Source organism: Urocitellus parryii, chromosome 1 (assembly GCF_045843805.1).
Source record: "Urocitellus parryii isolate mUroPar1 chromosome 1, mUroPar1.hap1, whole genome shotgun sequence".
Lineage (NCBI taxonomy): Eukaryota > Metazoa > Chordata > Mammalia > Rodentia > Sciuridae > Urocitellus > Urocitellus parryii.
Genome location: NC_135531.1, coordinates 154542507 through 154559184, shown reverse-complemented (window position 1 = coordinate 154559184; position 16678 = coordinate 154542507). Strand labels below are relative to the sequence as shown.

General features: G+C 50.1%; 1 protein-coding gene across 2 annotated transcripts in view; it reads right to left on the bottom strand.

Annotated features, from left to right (window-relative positions):
* Positions 1-14480, bottom strand: part of LOC144254498 (protein KIBRA) — a 156237-nt gene extending 141757 nt beyond the window's left edge. For both annotated transcript variants that reach the window (XM_077797745.1, XM_077797744.1), the window contains exon 1: positions 14362-14480. In XM_077797745.1, the coding sequence (XP_077653871.1) occupies positions 14362-14480 (119 nt within the window). The remainder of the gene's footprint in view (positions 1-14361) is intronic.
* Between the last annotated feature and the right edge of the window lie 2198 nt (positions 14481-16678).

Below are 16678 nucleotides of genomic sequence, written 5' to 3'. Positions count from 1 at the left end.
CAGGGCTGCAGGTGAGATCTCAGCAGGTGTGGGGGAAAGGAAGAATCAGGATAGATGTTCCTGGAAATAAGAGATGCCTGTGGGGAGGGGTGTGGGTGGACAGGAACCAGGTGGGAGGAAGACCTGCATTCCATTGGGCACCATTTGGACCTTGAGAACCTGAACATGCTGTAATTAGAACAGAGAGAGCTTCTCACGGTCCAGCAGGAAAGGCAAGTGGCCAAGCTGTTTGTTCAGACCAGGACTCTGTCCACCTTCAGACTGGCTGCAGTTTGCCCCGCCTGCCTGTCTCAGGTACAACATCCAGCAGGTACTTGAAAGTGGACACCTGGGGTTTCATGGCAGAGCAGATGGTCGAAGGCTTGGAGGACACAGGACACCGCTAGGGAAGCACAGCACCCACAAACGCTGTAGGTGACCAAGGAGGGCACCTCTGGGCGGCCCCTGATGACCCCCCAGGACTCTACTCCGGGATGGGGGAGGGGGATGTAGCGCACAGCCACGGGTCAGATTCTTCAAAGCAGGAGCCCCAGGGTGGGCCTAGAGACTGAAGACTCACTCCTGGCCAGAGAACAACCGAGTCTGTTCTAGAAAAGTCCACAGAAGCTCAGAGAAAGGCAGAAGGAAGCAAGGTGTGGAGGAGGCGGAAGGATCCCAGTTCTCACTGGGTCTCTAGAACCATGTGCAATTTGGGACAAATCTGCTCCCTTGATTAGTGGTTGTCAACCTTAAGACTCCATCAAAATCATTCAGGGGTCCTTTTAACAAACGCAAAGTCTGGATTCCACCTCCTGAGATTCTGATTAGGCCAACTGTTGGGGGTGGGGTGGGGCTGGGAATCTGCACTGGGGCCACTCTCCCTCTTTAGAGGTTCAGAGGAACACGATCAACAGGTTATGCTGCCTCCAGGAAAAAAACAGAACCCTTTGGCCAGAGCAAAAAGCAAATTCAGTTTTTCCAACTACAAAACTTGATAACTTTATATCTTGACCTTTCATATTACTTACAAGGCCCGTTATTTCCTAAGACACCACCTTCTTTATTTTCCTCACCTGGAATTATTCTGTGCATGTTCTTGTTATTTGTAAGCTCCAGGTGGGACAATGTCAGTCATTGTTCACTGTTACATCCCCTTCCTTGCACGGCTCCCACCAGGAAGCCAATACACAAAGGAAATGGAATGCTTTAGGTTCAATCCTATCCAACTGCAGCAGAAAGGAAAGGTAATCCACGCGTGGCCAGTCACTTCCTGCTCAGCCAACCTCAGGCTGAGATGACCCACTTGACTTCTAGTGAACTCAAGGCAAACATCCTGAAGGATGTTCCAATGGGCAAACAAGAATGCGGCAGACCAAGCCCACAGGCTGTTCAGGTGCCAAAGCACAGGGAAACTTGGTTCTTACAAGCCTTCCAGACCAAAATAAGGAGACAGCTCCGTTGAGCAGAACCTGGTCTCTCACCACGGACAGGGGCATCTGCTCAGGGAACCTTGGAGGGATGCATGAACCAAATGAACAAGTTCACACGTCCTGCTTATTCAGAAAAGGACATTTGCTAAAGCAGGAGTAGAGCAAGCAGGAAGCTCCAGCTTCCCAGATAGACCCTGAGCAATGCAAGAAGGTGCCCCTGAAGAAATTTCAGTAGCCAGGAGCAGGGTGGCACACCTGTCACCCTAACTATGGGGGATGTTGAGGCGGAAGTGAGAGGAACGCAAGTCCAAGGCCAGCCTGGGCAACTTGGACAGATTCCTATTTCAAGAATATTTTTTAATAAAATTTTTTTTAAAGAAAAAGTAACAATTCTTGCCTCACAGTGTTGCTGTTAGAATTAAATTAGATGATGCCTTCAAAGCACCCAGCCCAGAGTGGGGCACCATGCAAACCTTAACAGATGTTCACCAGTGATAGTTCTTGTCTACAGGCTATGACCCGCGTGGCGAATGCTAGTGCATCCACACCCACATCTGGGGGAATAGAGGATGCAGGTAAGTGGATGAATATACAGACTCCATGCAGCAGCTGAAGGGAGCCCCGCCTCAGCTGGCAACTTCCGACCAATTTATTTAAGAGCATTAGTGCTGCCATGGGAGTTGAAGATTTTCACATTCAGGTGAAAAGGGGCCCAAATCTCTTAGATACTTAACGCATCAGGAAAGAAATATCAAGACAGGTACAGAAGAAGGAAAATTGCCAAACAGCAAAGTACCTGACATTCCCTCAAATATCTATTTCTCCACCTCCTGCAACTATTTTTTTTTTAAGAAAAACTTCTTGAATCATCTCAATTTTTCCAAGTAGAACTGTATAAATGACAAGTTTTAAAGTGTTATCTGACGCTCATACGGGTGCCCTTGACAAGGTACTTTCACATAAAATCATTCAAATTCTCTACGTATTAGGGAAAGGCAAATATATTTAATACAGTGATTCCCCACTGTAGCTGCACTTCAGGATCAACTGAGGACTTTCTAAATATCCCAAAGTCATGCCATACCCCAGAGCAATGAAAACAGAATCTCCGAGGATGGGCCACTCACGGGTATTTTCAAATTCCCCTCCAGGGATCCCATGATTCCAATATGTAGCAGAAGCTGGGCACCACTAACTTTTCCTCATTTTTCCTGCAACCCCAATGACACCTCTTCATTCTCTATTGAGGAAAGGCGATCAAGAGTCCTTATTCCCTCATTTTACAGTTATGAAGACCCAGACTCAAGAAGGGCAAGGAAGCTGAGCGCAGAGACACACACCAGTAATCCCAGCAGCTCAGGAGGCTGAGGCAGGAGGATCATGAGTTCATAGCCAGTCTCAGCAAAAGTGAGGTGCTGAGCCACTCAGTGAGACCCTGTCTCTAGATAAAATACAAAATAGGGCTGGGGATGTGGCTCAGTGATCGAGTGCCCGAGTTCAATCCCAGGTACCAAAAAAAAAAAAAAAAGAAAGAAGGGCAGAAGCCTGGATCTCCTGCCTCCCGTGTGCAGCTCCTCGACACCAGCCACTCAGCTATGCATGAACCAAGAGCGGGGAAGATGCAGGAAATCACACCATTCTAATAATGCAAAGAAGGTGCTCTGGAGCCTGGCAAGGGAGGAGGGGCAGGCTTTTCTACAATTTGTCTGAGAGCTGAGTCACCACACAAAACAAAGGAGATGTCAAGTGAGGGTGAGGGCCTGAAGAAGGGAGTGTGGAGGATCAGCTTAGACAGCAAGGGTTCGAGCATGATATTAAAATGCTCACAAGTCCACGAAGACCATTTCAGCTGGCTCCCTACACCTGTGCTCAGAAAGGTCTGCACCCTGTCTGGCTTCTGCCGCTCCACCACTAACAATGCCTGGTCAATCTGGCTGCCAGTGGCTCATAGACTTGAGTGGGCGGCAGCAGCTCACCCCGAGGGCTTGTTGAACTGCAGATTGCCAGGTACACACCCCCAGAGCTTCTCATTCTGCAGGCCTGATGTGGGTGAACTTGATACGCTGCTCTGGGACCACATCTGAAGAACGACTGTACCAGGCAAAAACCTTGGGGGCCACAGAGACCAGTAAAAGGACTGAAGAAAAACCCAGGGTCCTCCACTGGCTGCCAGCAAATATTTGTTTTATGTCAGCCAAGAAAATAAACCAACTTTAAGTTGGTTTTGAGACTCCTTGAGCCGTAAGATGCCTTTAATATTCCTGTCTAGCAAAAGTCATTGTTCACTGGAGAAGGGTCTATCTTCTCAAGTGTGATCCGTGTTTCTGCGGAACATTTTTCTCAGTTAGAAAAACAAAGAAGAAGTGGTTTATGTCCAAAAAAATCTGGTCCTCAAAATATATGAATTGGGTAGTAACAATATCACTATACAGAAAGCTATAAAAAGGACTGGGGTGGGGGTTGGGGTGGTGCAATCATTGCAGTTAGAACTGCCTAGTGAATGGAAGAGGAATATAATAAAGGACCTTTAATGTGATTTGTATCAACCCTAATTTATTCTCATTTTGCCAATGAAGAAATGGAAGTTCGGGAGGGTGTGAGTGATTTGGCCAAAGTCAAAGAACTAGCGAGTGACAAAGGTATATATAATTGAAGGAGAGGTTGGACTGGGGATACAGTTCAGTACTAGGGCACTTGCCTAGCATGTGGGAGGCCCTGGGTTCAATTCCCAGCACTGCTTTCAAAAAAAAAGGCTTTAATCAGGTAGGGGTGGAATTTTTCAGATGGAATTTTTCAATTCCATAGAAAAAGAAACATGCCTCTTCTCCTCCACCCCTGCCTCCCTACACTACCTACAACAGGAAAGTTCCCAGGAGTGAAGAAGCCCAGAGACCCTTCCTCTGCCACTCAGTGCAGGTCTAAGTCCAGCTGGGTGAAGCGGCTCAGTGTGAGAAACAGTTCCTGTGCTCTTCTGTAACTGGGATATCTAAATTCTATTCATCCTAATTCAAGACAAGTGCCTGCTGGTTTCCAGAATCCCCCAGACTGCCTGCATCTCTGTGCTTTATTCCAGCATGGACAAGAAAACCCTATAGCATTTTGCTTCCACTTAGGTTTTGGTTAGCAAAACCAGAACAACATACACTCCACAGTCATGACAGTGCAGGGACCATTTCCTTTAGCCCTGGAAGGAGCACTAGGTGTCAGCCCCTGTTTTCAGTTTCCTCATCTGCAGATATATAGTAACCACTTGTAGGTTACTGCAGTGATTCTAGGAGTCAATGTATCAGTGGTTCACAAAGTGTAAGACACAGGTCAGCAGTGTCACTGGGGACCTGTTGGAAACGTACCTTCTCCCACAAGACCCATGTGTCACAATGTGGTATTTAATAAGCCTTCCAGGGGCTTCTGATGCTTCTTCAAGGCTGACAACCACTGCTCTCGAATGTATGCACCACAGAGAGTGTGTGCTGGTATAATCTCTGCAACATCTTCTGTGCTAGAACAATGGCTGCCCTATTGCTGGCAAGCCATTTGATAAACAGCTATCAATGCTAAATGCATCCAGATGAACAGGAGAAGAGGAAAACTGAGGCTCAGAGAGCTTGGCCCTTCCAGCTGTATTTGCACAGCTCCAGGACGAGCCATGTCTCTCACTAATTTGCAGTAAATTCCATGCATTGGAGACTGACCACCTTATCTCACCGCTGCATTCCCAGCACTCAAACCAGCTCATCACAGCAGGCTCTTGGTAACTCCCTACCGAGGTCAAAGTTCTCCAAGCCCCACACCTAGCTTCACACCGTCACCATCAACAGGTGTCACACACACCTCGATTCTCCTAAGATGGTAAAAGAATTCTAAAGAACATCAAGCCCCTGGTCATAACATGATTTGTCTGTTTAACTATCGGCCAGTCTTCCTCATCTAAGTGTGTACCCCACTGCAGTGGGACTTTGCTCTGATCCTTGGCACTGGTGAGAGAGGCTGAGCACAGTAGGCACTCCATAAATACCTGCGGAGTGAATGGCCAACACCTGGCTGGGTGGGACTGATTAATGCCAATGCCCTTCGGCACCTCCACCACGCTAAAATGGACAGACAGGTTCTCCAACAGCTGTTGAACAAGCGCAAGCAAGGAGACGGAGTTGCAAGGACATGCTATCAAAGCAGTCACGAGTGAATTCCTAAGACCCCTGCTCCTGCACCACGCTTCCCAGCTCTGCAATGGCAATTCAATTCAGGGCCCCACTGGCTGCTCACGCAGCCTCAGTGCCAGCTCATTGGCAAGGGCTGCTTCGCTCCAGAAATTCCAAAGAAGGGCTCGGCTCTGATAAGACTTGGGGGGTGTGGGGGAGTTTACTGATTTATTTCTATAATGAGCCCTGCCAAGGTGGTTGCAAGCACCACTAAAGTCAATGTGGCCCAGGTGAGCTGTGGCCCAGCAAGAAGAAGTCACGCTGGAGGGAAGAGGTGGGTTTTAGTCCCTCTACCAATGCATGGGGGCATAAGTTAGCCTGGCTATGTAGGGCTCCCGGTGGAGAGCATGATGTGCACTAGGCATGCTGAGACTTCCCGCATCTGGGGTCATCTCATCCTGGTCACAAGCCTGGGGTAGGCACAACCTACTGTTATTCCTGCTCTACACTGAGAAGGAACTGGTTTAAGGCTACTTACTACCTGTGAGAAAGCCAGACGTGACCCTGTGTCTCTGATCTTTATGAAGGTCTTATCCACTACAGGGGGTGGTGTGTCACACCAATGACTGCCTGCAACGGGTGAATGTTACTCCATGAGTAACACGGTAGATACACTGACAAGTCCTCGGTAGCAAATCAGCCCTCTCCTTTTCTCTCTCTCTCTCTCTCTCTCTCTCTCTCTCTCTCTCTCTCTCTCTCTCTCTCCACACCCATGGAAAGAGATGGCAGGGATGGAAAGAGGAAGGCTTGGCAACCAGCAGACCTAGATTCTGATTCCAACTCTGTCCCTTCCTACCTGCGCACCACCTTGAGAGCTCATTACCTGACATCTCTCGGTCTCAGTTTCCCCATTTGCAGAAAAATAGGATGCACAACAGTGCCTGGCATGGGACAAATGCTGACTAAAGATCACTTGAGCTGATCATTATTACTGATCATCATCATCACCTGGCGCCAGTTGTTCCCACTGTTAGTGACGGAAACACCAACGGTGCACTCGCAAGAAGTTGAAGTGCATGATGAAATGCTCCCAGGGCCACGACTCTCCCAGAAAAGCCAGGGCAGATGCAGGATCGCAAGTCTGTCCCAGGGTCATCTCATCCTAGCAGCAGCCACCTGATGCCTGCGTCTTGATATTTTATCCTTCCACACCAGTTTCCAGTCGGTAGACCCCAGAGGCGGCCCCAGTGGCCAACCAAACAAGCAACGGCCACCACAGGGCAGAGAGGAAGCCAGTGTGTTGGGGGTGAGGGGACCCCCGCCAAAACAGACTCCAACAGCAGCAGGTGGCCGCAGGGGAAAGTCAGCAGCTGCTGCGGGCCTGGTGTCCTCAGGGCCAGAGTGATGAATGGAGCAAGCCAAGAGAAAAAGCCAACAAAGGTGTCCCTAATCTTGATGCAGTTATCATGTATTTTTTTTCCCTCTCTGACCATTGAGAACTTAAGCCTCAGTCCCTTTTCTTTGGCAGACATTTGAAACGGAAAGATCCCATTTCTTCCCAGTGCGAGATGTCATGGGTAGAGAGGCTACTGGGGGGGCGGGGGTGCAAGTGATTCACAGCTCTGGTTCTCTCTCCACTCCACCGCCCCCATCCCTGTCCAGCCTCTTTAGAGTATATCCCCCCTCCAGCATCACAGCAGACGCGGTCCCATTATCCCGCACCCCGGACCCCATTATTATGACAAGAGGTTTTCTGCTTAGGAGCTGGAGGCTGGATGGCTCGCTGGCAAAGGTTAAATAACAAAACGCTGCTGGATCCAGTTTCTCAGTTTTTCTCTCCCTTTATCTCCCTCTGAAGCAGGGATTCCACAGCCAGGCTCAGCCCAGCTGCCACCGGAGGCAAGTACAGCTTCTGGCTACTGCACCTCCAGGTGTGTGGGGCCGGCTGGCCTTCTGTGCAGGAGAGGCCTGGTGTGAGGTTTTCACACGAACTCAACCCAGGTCCAACCGCAGTCCTGTCCAAGCGGAAGTGCTTCCCTCAGCAAACAGCAAGGAGCTGGTGACAGAAATGCCACTGGAGCCACTTCTCCAAGTGAAGTGGATTTCACTCATCCAGGGCCCTCACCCCGCTGGGGACTGTTGTTCCTTGTCACCTGGAGACACATGTGACCAGAGAGAACTCCTGACATGAGGTTGGCACCTACTAAAAATGCTACACGAACCTGACCATTCAGACGGTCCGGCCAGCTACGGGCAGGCCACCTCCAGCCCCCACTCATCCCGACCTTGTCTCTTCTTACGTGCACCTGAGCTTGGTGTGCCAGCCTCCCTGGTAACTAAGGCAACCTGATTCTCTTCCCTTCAAAAGGGCAGTGTTTCTCTCACGGCTACCTGGGACCCCAGGGAATGAGAAAATCAGGTCAGTTTGACTAAGCCCTCTCCCTGGAAGGGGGAGGGATGGGGACAGAGAGGAGCTGTCTTGGCTACTCATTCCCTGGCTGTTGGGAGCCTTTGCCCAAGCGACTTGGAAGCGACTTTGACCTGCACACACTGCACCTTTCAAAGAGTCTCTGCCTCCATCTCTGTTCTCTCATCTCCAGAGATCTGGTTAGCTGGCTGCTCCCAAAGGTAGAGTTTATGCCAAACGGTCTCCCAAGCACCATGAAGATCTCAACGGCTTCTCCAACAGCGACTCCTTAGTAACATCCCGCCCCGAGATCACATTGCTTTGCCCCTTCTAAAGAAGGAGCGGTAACCCTTAAACCCAACTTGTCAAAAGGGTGGGACCTTGACGTGGATGAACAAACCTGGCCAAGGTGACTCAGAATGCCTAACATGAGTGTAGGTTCAGAACTCTGGCAACTGGGTCTCCGTCATTCTCAGGTGCTCTTACACATGTCATGCGGCTGTTGAAAGGATTACATGAGATCACAACACAAAATGCTTCACCCAGCAGGCAGCAGAAGATGAGGATTCAATAGATGGTGGCATTTATTATTATCTTACTCACTTGTGGGTTCCCAAGTCTCTTCTTTCTTTCTGTTATCTATATTAGTACTTTGTAACCTTATCTCTGTCTTAAGAATTAACCTTATGTTCCCATGCATGGTAGATGCTCATAGAATATGTAGTTTTTGAACTTGAGCCTTAAAAAGAGTAGAGGAGCCCTCTCAAAATGTGCATACAGGTATTATTATTACAAGTCTATAGATGATATTGGAACATCGAGCAGAAGCATGGACTAGAGGCTTTGAGTAAATCCCAAGGCAGGCTAGTTATACCTCACTGAAGAAAGCACGTCAGAATATAAATTGGTAGAAAATGACATCTGCCAAGCAATAACTCTAAATCCATTTTAACCAGTTGTAAAAACAATAATTCATTTGTGATCACTAGTGCATAGACTGCTTAACATACAGCAAACTCCTATGACACCACACATGGTGGCCTTGACACTGTGAACTGAAACTCGTCAATCTACACACCCAAAAAGGATTAGAAGAAATAATTCAGTCATCACATAAAACATCCCTGAATTCTTTTTTTTTTTTTTTTTTTTTTAACATCCCTGAATTCTTACCATGGAGGAGGAGAACCTGGATCTGATTTTTAGAGCAAAGTTTACATATAAGAAAAAGGAAAAGAGACCTTTACTAGACTCAAGGTTGGCATTGTTTACCACGTGACCTTGGACAAGTCACTTATCTCTGAATCTCCGTTTCATCTATGAAATGACAGGCATGGGTTGTATAACCAGAAAGGCCCTTTGCAGCTGCAAAGTGGGGTGGAGACTCAGCCTCCCATGGACTCAGGAGCTTTGCAGGTACTTTTTTCTAGTCAAACTGGCATTCCCTAGTGCCTCCTGAATGCCAGTCTCTGAACTGGCCGCCCTGCCAACATTAGTTTATGAATGCTTGGAGTCAAGCCTCATAGATTTATGTGCTTTTCCTCATCTGATGAAAGATAAAACCAAGGTTCAGAGAGAACGTGTAACTTATCAAGGTCACTCAGGGAGCAGGTGGCAGATGCCAGCCCCTGTTTCCATTATCCACACTTGCCCTCTGGTTGACCAGGACCGCTACAGGTGAATGAAATCATGCCTATCCCAGTTCCATTTCCCAGGGCCAAATTCCTGAGGCAGTGGAGCACAGGACTTGAGTCAGCAACTCATTCTGCAGGAGACTGAATGGTGCAGTGGTTAGAAATGTGGGTTCTGGAGTCAGCCTGTGGGTTAGAAATGTGGGTTCTGGGCAGTCAGTCACTTAGCAGCTCTACAAAAGGGTTGAGTACTTAAGCTGAGGGTGGTGTTCAGTGGTAAAGCAGTGCCCTAAGCATGCACGAGGCCCTGGTATTTTTTTAAAAAATTAGTAGCTTCAGCAAATCTAGCCTACCTAGATTATTCAAGTAGATAATTGTACCTAGTCCCAGAGTTGTTAGAAGGATTTAAATAAATAAGCCATGTAAAGCTCTCAGCAAACAGCCTAAATAGAGGAATTGCTCAATCATTGCTTGTTCTCCACCTAAATAAGAGGGCACATAGAAGGTGACAAACAGCCTCAACTCAGGGCAGGGGTCACAAACCTAGGGTCCATGAGGCCCCAGAAATTATGTATGAAATACTTTGTTGGGAGGCTGAGGCAGGAGGATGGCAAGTTCAAGGCCAGCCAGGACAACTTAGTAAGACCCTGTCTCAAAATGCAGATGTAGCTCAGTGACAGAGCACACCCCTGTGGGTTCAATGCCCAGCACTGAAAAGCAAGCAAGCAAACAAATAAATCCTTGGGGACAAATCCTGCTCCTGGTCTGTCTTATAAGGATCCTGGGACCCCATGGAGGTTAAAATCTTTTAACCGGTGAGGACCCAACTTTCTACAATGCAAACTATTTGTGAAACAGATGAGCAAAAGGTGGTCCTGAATCAGAAGAGGAGCTGTCCTCTCTGCCTGGTCTCTTGAGCCACGTGGCCTCCAGATCCAGAAGCTACCCAGAGTTCTCAGGTGCTTCCTACAAGAAGTTGTGAACACACAGCAGGCAATGGGTAGGAATTAGGCTTCAGGAAATTTCTCTGGTAGGACCAGTCCCAATGATCCATTCTTCCTCAGAGAACAATCAGTGTGTTTGTTTTTGCAGAGTATGAAGTTAAATACACGCAGATTGCTGGCCCTGTGTTGGCAGCTCCCAGAAGCACCCAAGTCTGCGGCATGAGGAGCCCCCCTCTCAGGGGCTGTATAGGCCTGACATGCAGCACCTGGCTCTCTATGCCCTGTCACCTCCCTACATGGGCCAGGACTGGGGCAGGGCTTGCGAGCGCTGGAGCCTTTTGCCCAGTGGGCAGGGCCCAGGCTACCGTCTGGACCCTCTCCGGTTGTTGGGACAACCGTCCTCAGGAATCTCGGTCTCCCTGTGCTCCCTGGGTGAGAAGGGGCGCAGTTGGCAAGGCTGGCCGCTTGGCTGCTCTTCCAACCCCCTGGTGAAAGGGGAAGCTGAAAACTGGATTCCCTACCCCCAGGAGCTCTGTGCGGACAGCACACAAAACAGCTCAGCCCAGAGAGAGGAATGTGCCAAGACATTCTTTAGGGTTGGTAACCGGAGATGCTATTTTGTCCTTGGTGGCTAAGAAATCACTTTTTCAACTGAAGGACCATTTGACTTACTTCTTTTAAATTCAAGGGAATGGGTGGGCATCTCCATGATTCAGGCATGGAAAACACCAAGGCAAACACACACACACAACACACACACACACACACACACACACACACACACTCTCACTCTTTCTCTCTTAAGGAGTGGGGTTTTTAATGGGATTTTTGTTGTTGTTGTTCAAGGCATTGAACAGCTGCAAAGATGTTACCTACTCTGGGAGATTTTATCTGCTTCCTTCTGGGGTGGGGATATAGCTCAGTTGGTAGAGTGCTTGCCTCGCATGCACAAGGCACTGGGTTCAATCCCCAGCACCAAACAAATATATAAATAAATAAAGTAAAAATTGCCTCCTTCTTTTCCACCATAAAATTAGTGGGTAAGGAGAGGCAGAAGGGTCTGAAGTCATATCTGAGAGCTGGCAGCCCTTGCGGACTATCCAATCAATCTCTTCTCTTGCCCGAGCACTTGAACTTCAGCAAGCTCAAAGCTAGTCCACGGAGCCCAACAGGCAGAACTAAAAGGTAGAAATCCCTAACCAAGCACACAGAAGGGAAAGTCCGGGGAACCACATATATATGCTCAGCTCAGCTCTACCCAGACACCTTCAGAGCTGGCCTACAACACCTGGGGCTGACCCCAAGCTCAAGTGCCCCACACCAGCACAATTCGGGTAGGAAGACCAGGAAGCCCAAAGATGAAGCCTTACAAATCAATGAGTAGAGCTGGAGATTTAACTTGGTGGTAGAGCACAAAACCAAACCTACTTAGTGGGTCCAGTGGCACATGCCTATAATCCCAGCAATTCAGGTGGCAAGGCAAGAGGATCGCAAGTTTGAGGCCAGCCTCAGCAACTTAGAGAGGTCCTAAGCAATTTAGCGAGACCCTATCTCAAAATAAAAAATAAGGGCTGGGGGATGTAGCTTAGTGGTAGTGACCTTGGATTTAATCCCCCGTACCAAAACAACAACAAAAACCTACTTACAAGGTAAAGGTGAACAGCTCCACTAAGCATCTGTACGCTCTTGCCTGCTCTCCATCACTTGCCAAGCTGATTAAAATCAAAGTCTGTGCAGGCCTGGCACTGGGGCCTTAGGCAGGCCACAGTGTCCAGCTAAAATAAAATGAATGACACTGACCATCTCCCAGCAATTACTGGGGTTTTTTAAAGTTCCTCTCTATTTATGGCAATAGATAGTTTCCCGTTTGTGAAAGTGGCACAAAAATTTTTAAGAGTGAGTTGATCCAAAGTCAAGTATTACAGTAAGCAATACCTCAAGTGGATATACCAGAAAGTCAAGAAGGTGGCCCATGTGACAATGAAATGTGGGAAACTGTTCTAGCCAAGTCAGTCCTTCAAAGAAAGCTACATGTTGTCCTCTTGCAAGGGTAAAGAATTACAGCTGTTTGCAAAACCTCCCAAAACTGCATTATCATCTCAGATGCATGGTTATGGCTGCGGGCCTGGTAGTCCTCAACTTCCAACATGACATCCAACTGCTAACAGGCACTGGGTGAGGTCAACTGCAGGGACTTAAACTGAGGGAGGAAAGGTAAGCTTGAATTTGCCTGTTCTTAGAAGACAACTAGAGAAAAGGGGCTGCCAAGTTTACCCACATGTTGGGCAACTGATTGACATGGGGGGGGGGAAGCACATCTGCAAGTTTGGCAGACAGAATGTCAGAGCTGGTCAAGAACTTGGTGCATGCAGGTGGGACGATAAAAATTCTTGAGCAAATCACAACTCAGGGCTTCAAATTTTCTCTTATGTTTTAAAAATGGAAGTTGGGCTCTGATGGCTCAGGTCCCTTCCAACTTTTAAGAATCCCACTATTCAACTCCTTCCCTTCCAAGCAAACCATTCATCTGACACATAGGGAAACCACCACCGCAAAGAGGTCAAAGAAGTTTGCCTAAGGGACACTCTCCAGCATTAAAATGTTCTGTTCCAGATTTGGCATGGTGCTGAGCAGAATGGGCACCCAGGAAATGATGAATGAATGAATAGACAGAAGTACTCAATGGAAACTACTGGGAATTTCAACTCTCATTTTCTTTCTGCTACTTTTTAAAAAATTTTAACCCACATCTTTTATACACCCCATCCTGGACTTCTGAGATATGCCCCACCCCCATCCAAACCCCACATAATGAAGGTTCCAAAAAAATCACCTCCATTGCTTCAGGGGACCTGACCCCCAAGGTCACAGAGCAGGTGAAAATTTCACATTCCTGAGACGCTCTGACCACAAACCGTGTCAGCCTAGGAAAACAAAGTGGTCCGGGGGTGGAAAGGGGTCTCGACCCCCACCCCCAGCACATACATGGAGAGGGTGTGTGTGCAAAGTAATTCCAAGTAGTCCAAATCGGGAGAAAGTCTAGGGCGTTCAGACTGCACCTGCCTCAGCACAATCCCGTGCTCCAGCCGGCTAGGCGCTCACCAAGGTCAGGACGCGCTGGTGCAGCGCTGAGGAGCCTCGGGCCCCAGAGAGGAGAAAGGGAGGAGAAAGCGGTGATGGGCAGGGCTTCGCGGGAGGCCTCTCACCTCCATCTACATCCTAACAGCTTCCAAGTTGCAGTGAGATTCCTGGAGAACCAGTCTCCCTTGGCTGCCCTCGCCGGCTCCCTCCTTCCTGTCCCACCTGGGCCTCCCCAGACTTGCTCCAACACTCTCAGGGGCCAAGGAGGCACCTGTCAAAATGCACACTCCAGGCTGTCTTCTCCTTCCTCCAGTAGTCTCCACCGAACCCAGGGTCCCTATCACCCCTTCAAACCAGATCCCATCCCCCTCCCCCAGGCGAGTTTCGTGGAAAGACTGGGCTTCTCCAGCTGGGTCGCAGCCCCCGCTCCCGCCGAACCTCTCCCCCTAAAGGGGAAGGGGGCGGGGCTAGAGCTTAAGGTCAAAACTCCCGGCAGGTGCTGGCTGGGGCCTAGGTACACCAGCAGGGGATGGCGGTGGGGGCAGATCCGGCCAGCTCACTGGCTGTCCCCTCCTCTAAGCACCCTGCTGGGGCAGCAGTGGCGCTCCAGAAGAGGCGGGGGTGGGAGGCAAACTGAAGAAAGCGCGAGGGACACGCTGAGCTCCCCTGCCCTCCTGCCCAGCCCGGGTGGGTGGCCTCAAGGGCAGGTGGGGACCCTGCCGGGGGGCCCGCAGCTTCCCGGGGTCCTACCTGTCCCGCGGATCGATCCAGCTGGTGGTGCGGTTCGTGTGGTCTATGTAGTAGACCTTGCCGTCGAAGTCGCGAGCCTCCTCCCAGCCCTCCGGCAGGGGCAACTCCGGCCGGGGCATCTTCCCGAGCGCGGCCCGCGCTCCCCCATGCAGCTCACGGCCGCCGCGGGGCTCAGCGGCTCCGGCCGGCCGTCCCTAGTCCAGGCGGCCGCCGAGGCACCATGATCGGGGGGTGGCGCCCGCGGACTGGGGGCCCTAATGGGGGCCGGCCGGGGTGGCGCCGCTGTCCATGCGGCCCTGCGGCCCCGGCGCCGCCCGCTCCTCCCGCCGCCGGCCTCTCACGCTGCCATGTGCGCCCGCAGCAGCGCGGTGCGGGCCGGGTGCGCCCAGCCGGCCAGGCGGAGCGGGCCGAGCGCTGCTGCCGCCTGCCCTCCTCCGCCTCCGCCGCCCTGCTCGCCGCCCGCCGCCTTCCCAGCCGGCGCCGTTCCTTCTCTCCGTTCGGCCGCTGCGAGCTCGCCCGCCCTGAGACTCTGCCTCCGCCAGGTGCGGCTCGGGCGGTGCAGGTAACTGCGCTGCCCCGGAAACGGGAGGCGGAGCGCCGGGCTCCTGGGTTCCCGGGTCTCCTCCCCGCGCCCAGCGCCACGAGGGCGGGTCCCAGGGCCCGAGACGCGCCCCCTCGTGGGACAGTCCGAACCGCCGACCACCCCTGCGCTGCCCTTGCCAAGAGTAAGGGAGACTGCCCGTTACCTGGGGTCCAGAACCAGAGGCGAGCCCCAGGAGGTCAGGACAAGACCCTCTCTGCCTCTGCTTCCCAGCGCTACTGGCTCTCCCACCCAGAGTGTCCAGGGCTCTTGGCACGGGTGGCCCCAACACTCCCAGCTTTTCTGTTATGTAGAACCAGGAGTCAGGCAAGAAGTGGTTAAGTGGGAAGATTCTTTTAAATCGGGGAATATAAGTTTTCCAGGATCTCTTGTCCCTTCCCCCAGCACAGGCACCATCTGTCTCCCTCTTATTCAATTCTCCCCACGTAGTTTCAGCTACCCCACCCCACCCCTTAATTTGCAAATTCTGCTGGCTCTAGGGTCCCTAAAATTAGTGCTACGAATCTGCTTCCCTAGGGGGACTTCCAGAGGTTGTCAGGAGAAGTACTTTGTAAAAGTAATAGTAATGATATTGTTAGTTAAATTGAGTACTTACCTGTGAAGGTAAGAAAAGTGGGAGGAAGGGGAAAGGGAGGAGCAAAATTCCATCTCGGAAAAAAATTTAAGAAATTAAAACAATCTGCCAGGCACTGAGGTGTGTATCTGTGGTCCCAGCTACTTAGGGAAGCTGAAGCAGGAGGATCACTTGAGCCTGGGAATTCCAGGACAGTCCAGTGAAAAAAGCAAGACACCCACTAGAAACATAAAAATAAATAAAACAGAGACAATGATTCTTGAAAATACTGAATTAAATACAAAAGAAAAGGGTAGCAGGATTGAGTTGGGATCAGCTAGATTTGGACTTCTATATTAGATATTGTTTCCCCAGGATGAGATCAACCATTTTTGCAGTGGACATATGACCGGAAGCCGGACTAGAGAAATGAAGCACAGAACAGTGTGTCCTCTTGTCTGAGTCCTGCAGTCTCCCAGAAATGTCATTCCCTGGGCCTGTATGGGCCAGAATGTGCTGAGCAAGAGAGGGACTCCCCTGCTCATGGTGTCATCTCTGCTTGATAGAGAAGACCCTCCATGGTGAGCTCCTCACCTTCTGCAAAGTTAATTATTTCCCCGAGGTCGGGGCTGAGGGGCTCAGTGTTTGGTTCTTCGTTCCCACCTTCCACAAATCCTAGACACCAAAGTCCAGGAACTCTGGCCTCAGGAAGGTTCCAAACACCCCAAAGTAGGAGTTCCCCATTCCTTCATGGGGAATTCCCTCAGCCCTCTCCACTTTCTCTACTTGGGCCATCTTTCACTATGTAAAAAATTCCCAACTTTATCTTTCCTATTGTGCCAAGAATCCAGTCTGGGCCTTGCACATACCAAGCAAGTGACTTTGTGCTGAGCTACACCCCTAGAAAAACCTCCAATTATTGATTAGAGCACAGCTCAGAAGTGAAGCTGACTCCAAACTACTTGTTTCTCACACCTGATCTCCTTTAATCTTCACAACGACCCTCTGGAGTAGGGCAATATATTGTGCCCATTTTATAGAAGTTGAGGTTTCATAATGGCCAGGGGCACTCAGTTAATGAGACAAACTAGGTTTGTCTGACTCTAATGCCATTGCTTTCGACCACCAACCTAGGCTTTCCTTCTTTTAAAAATTCTCCCGTA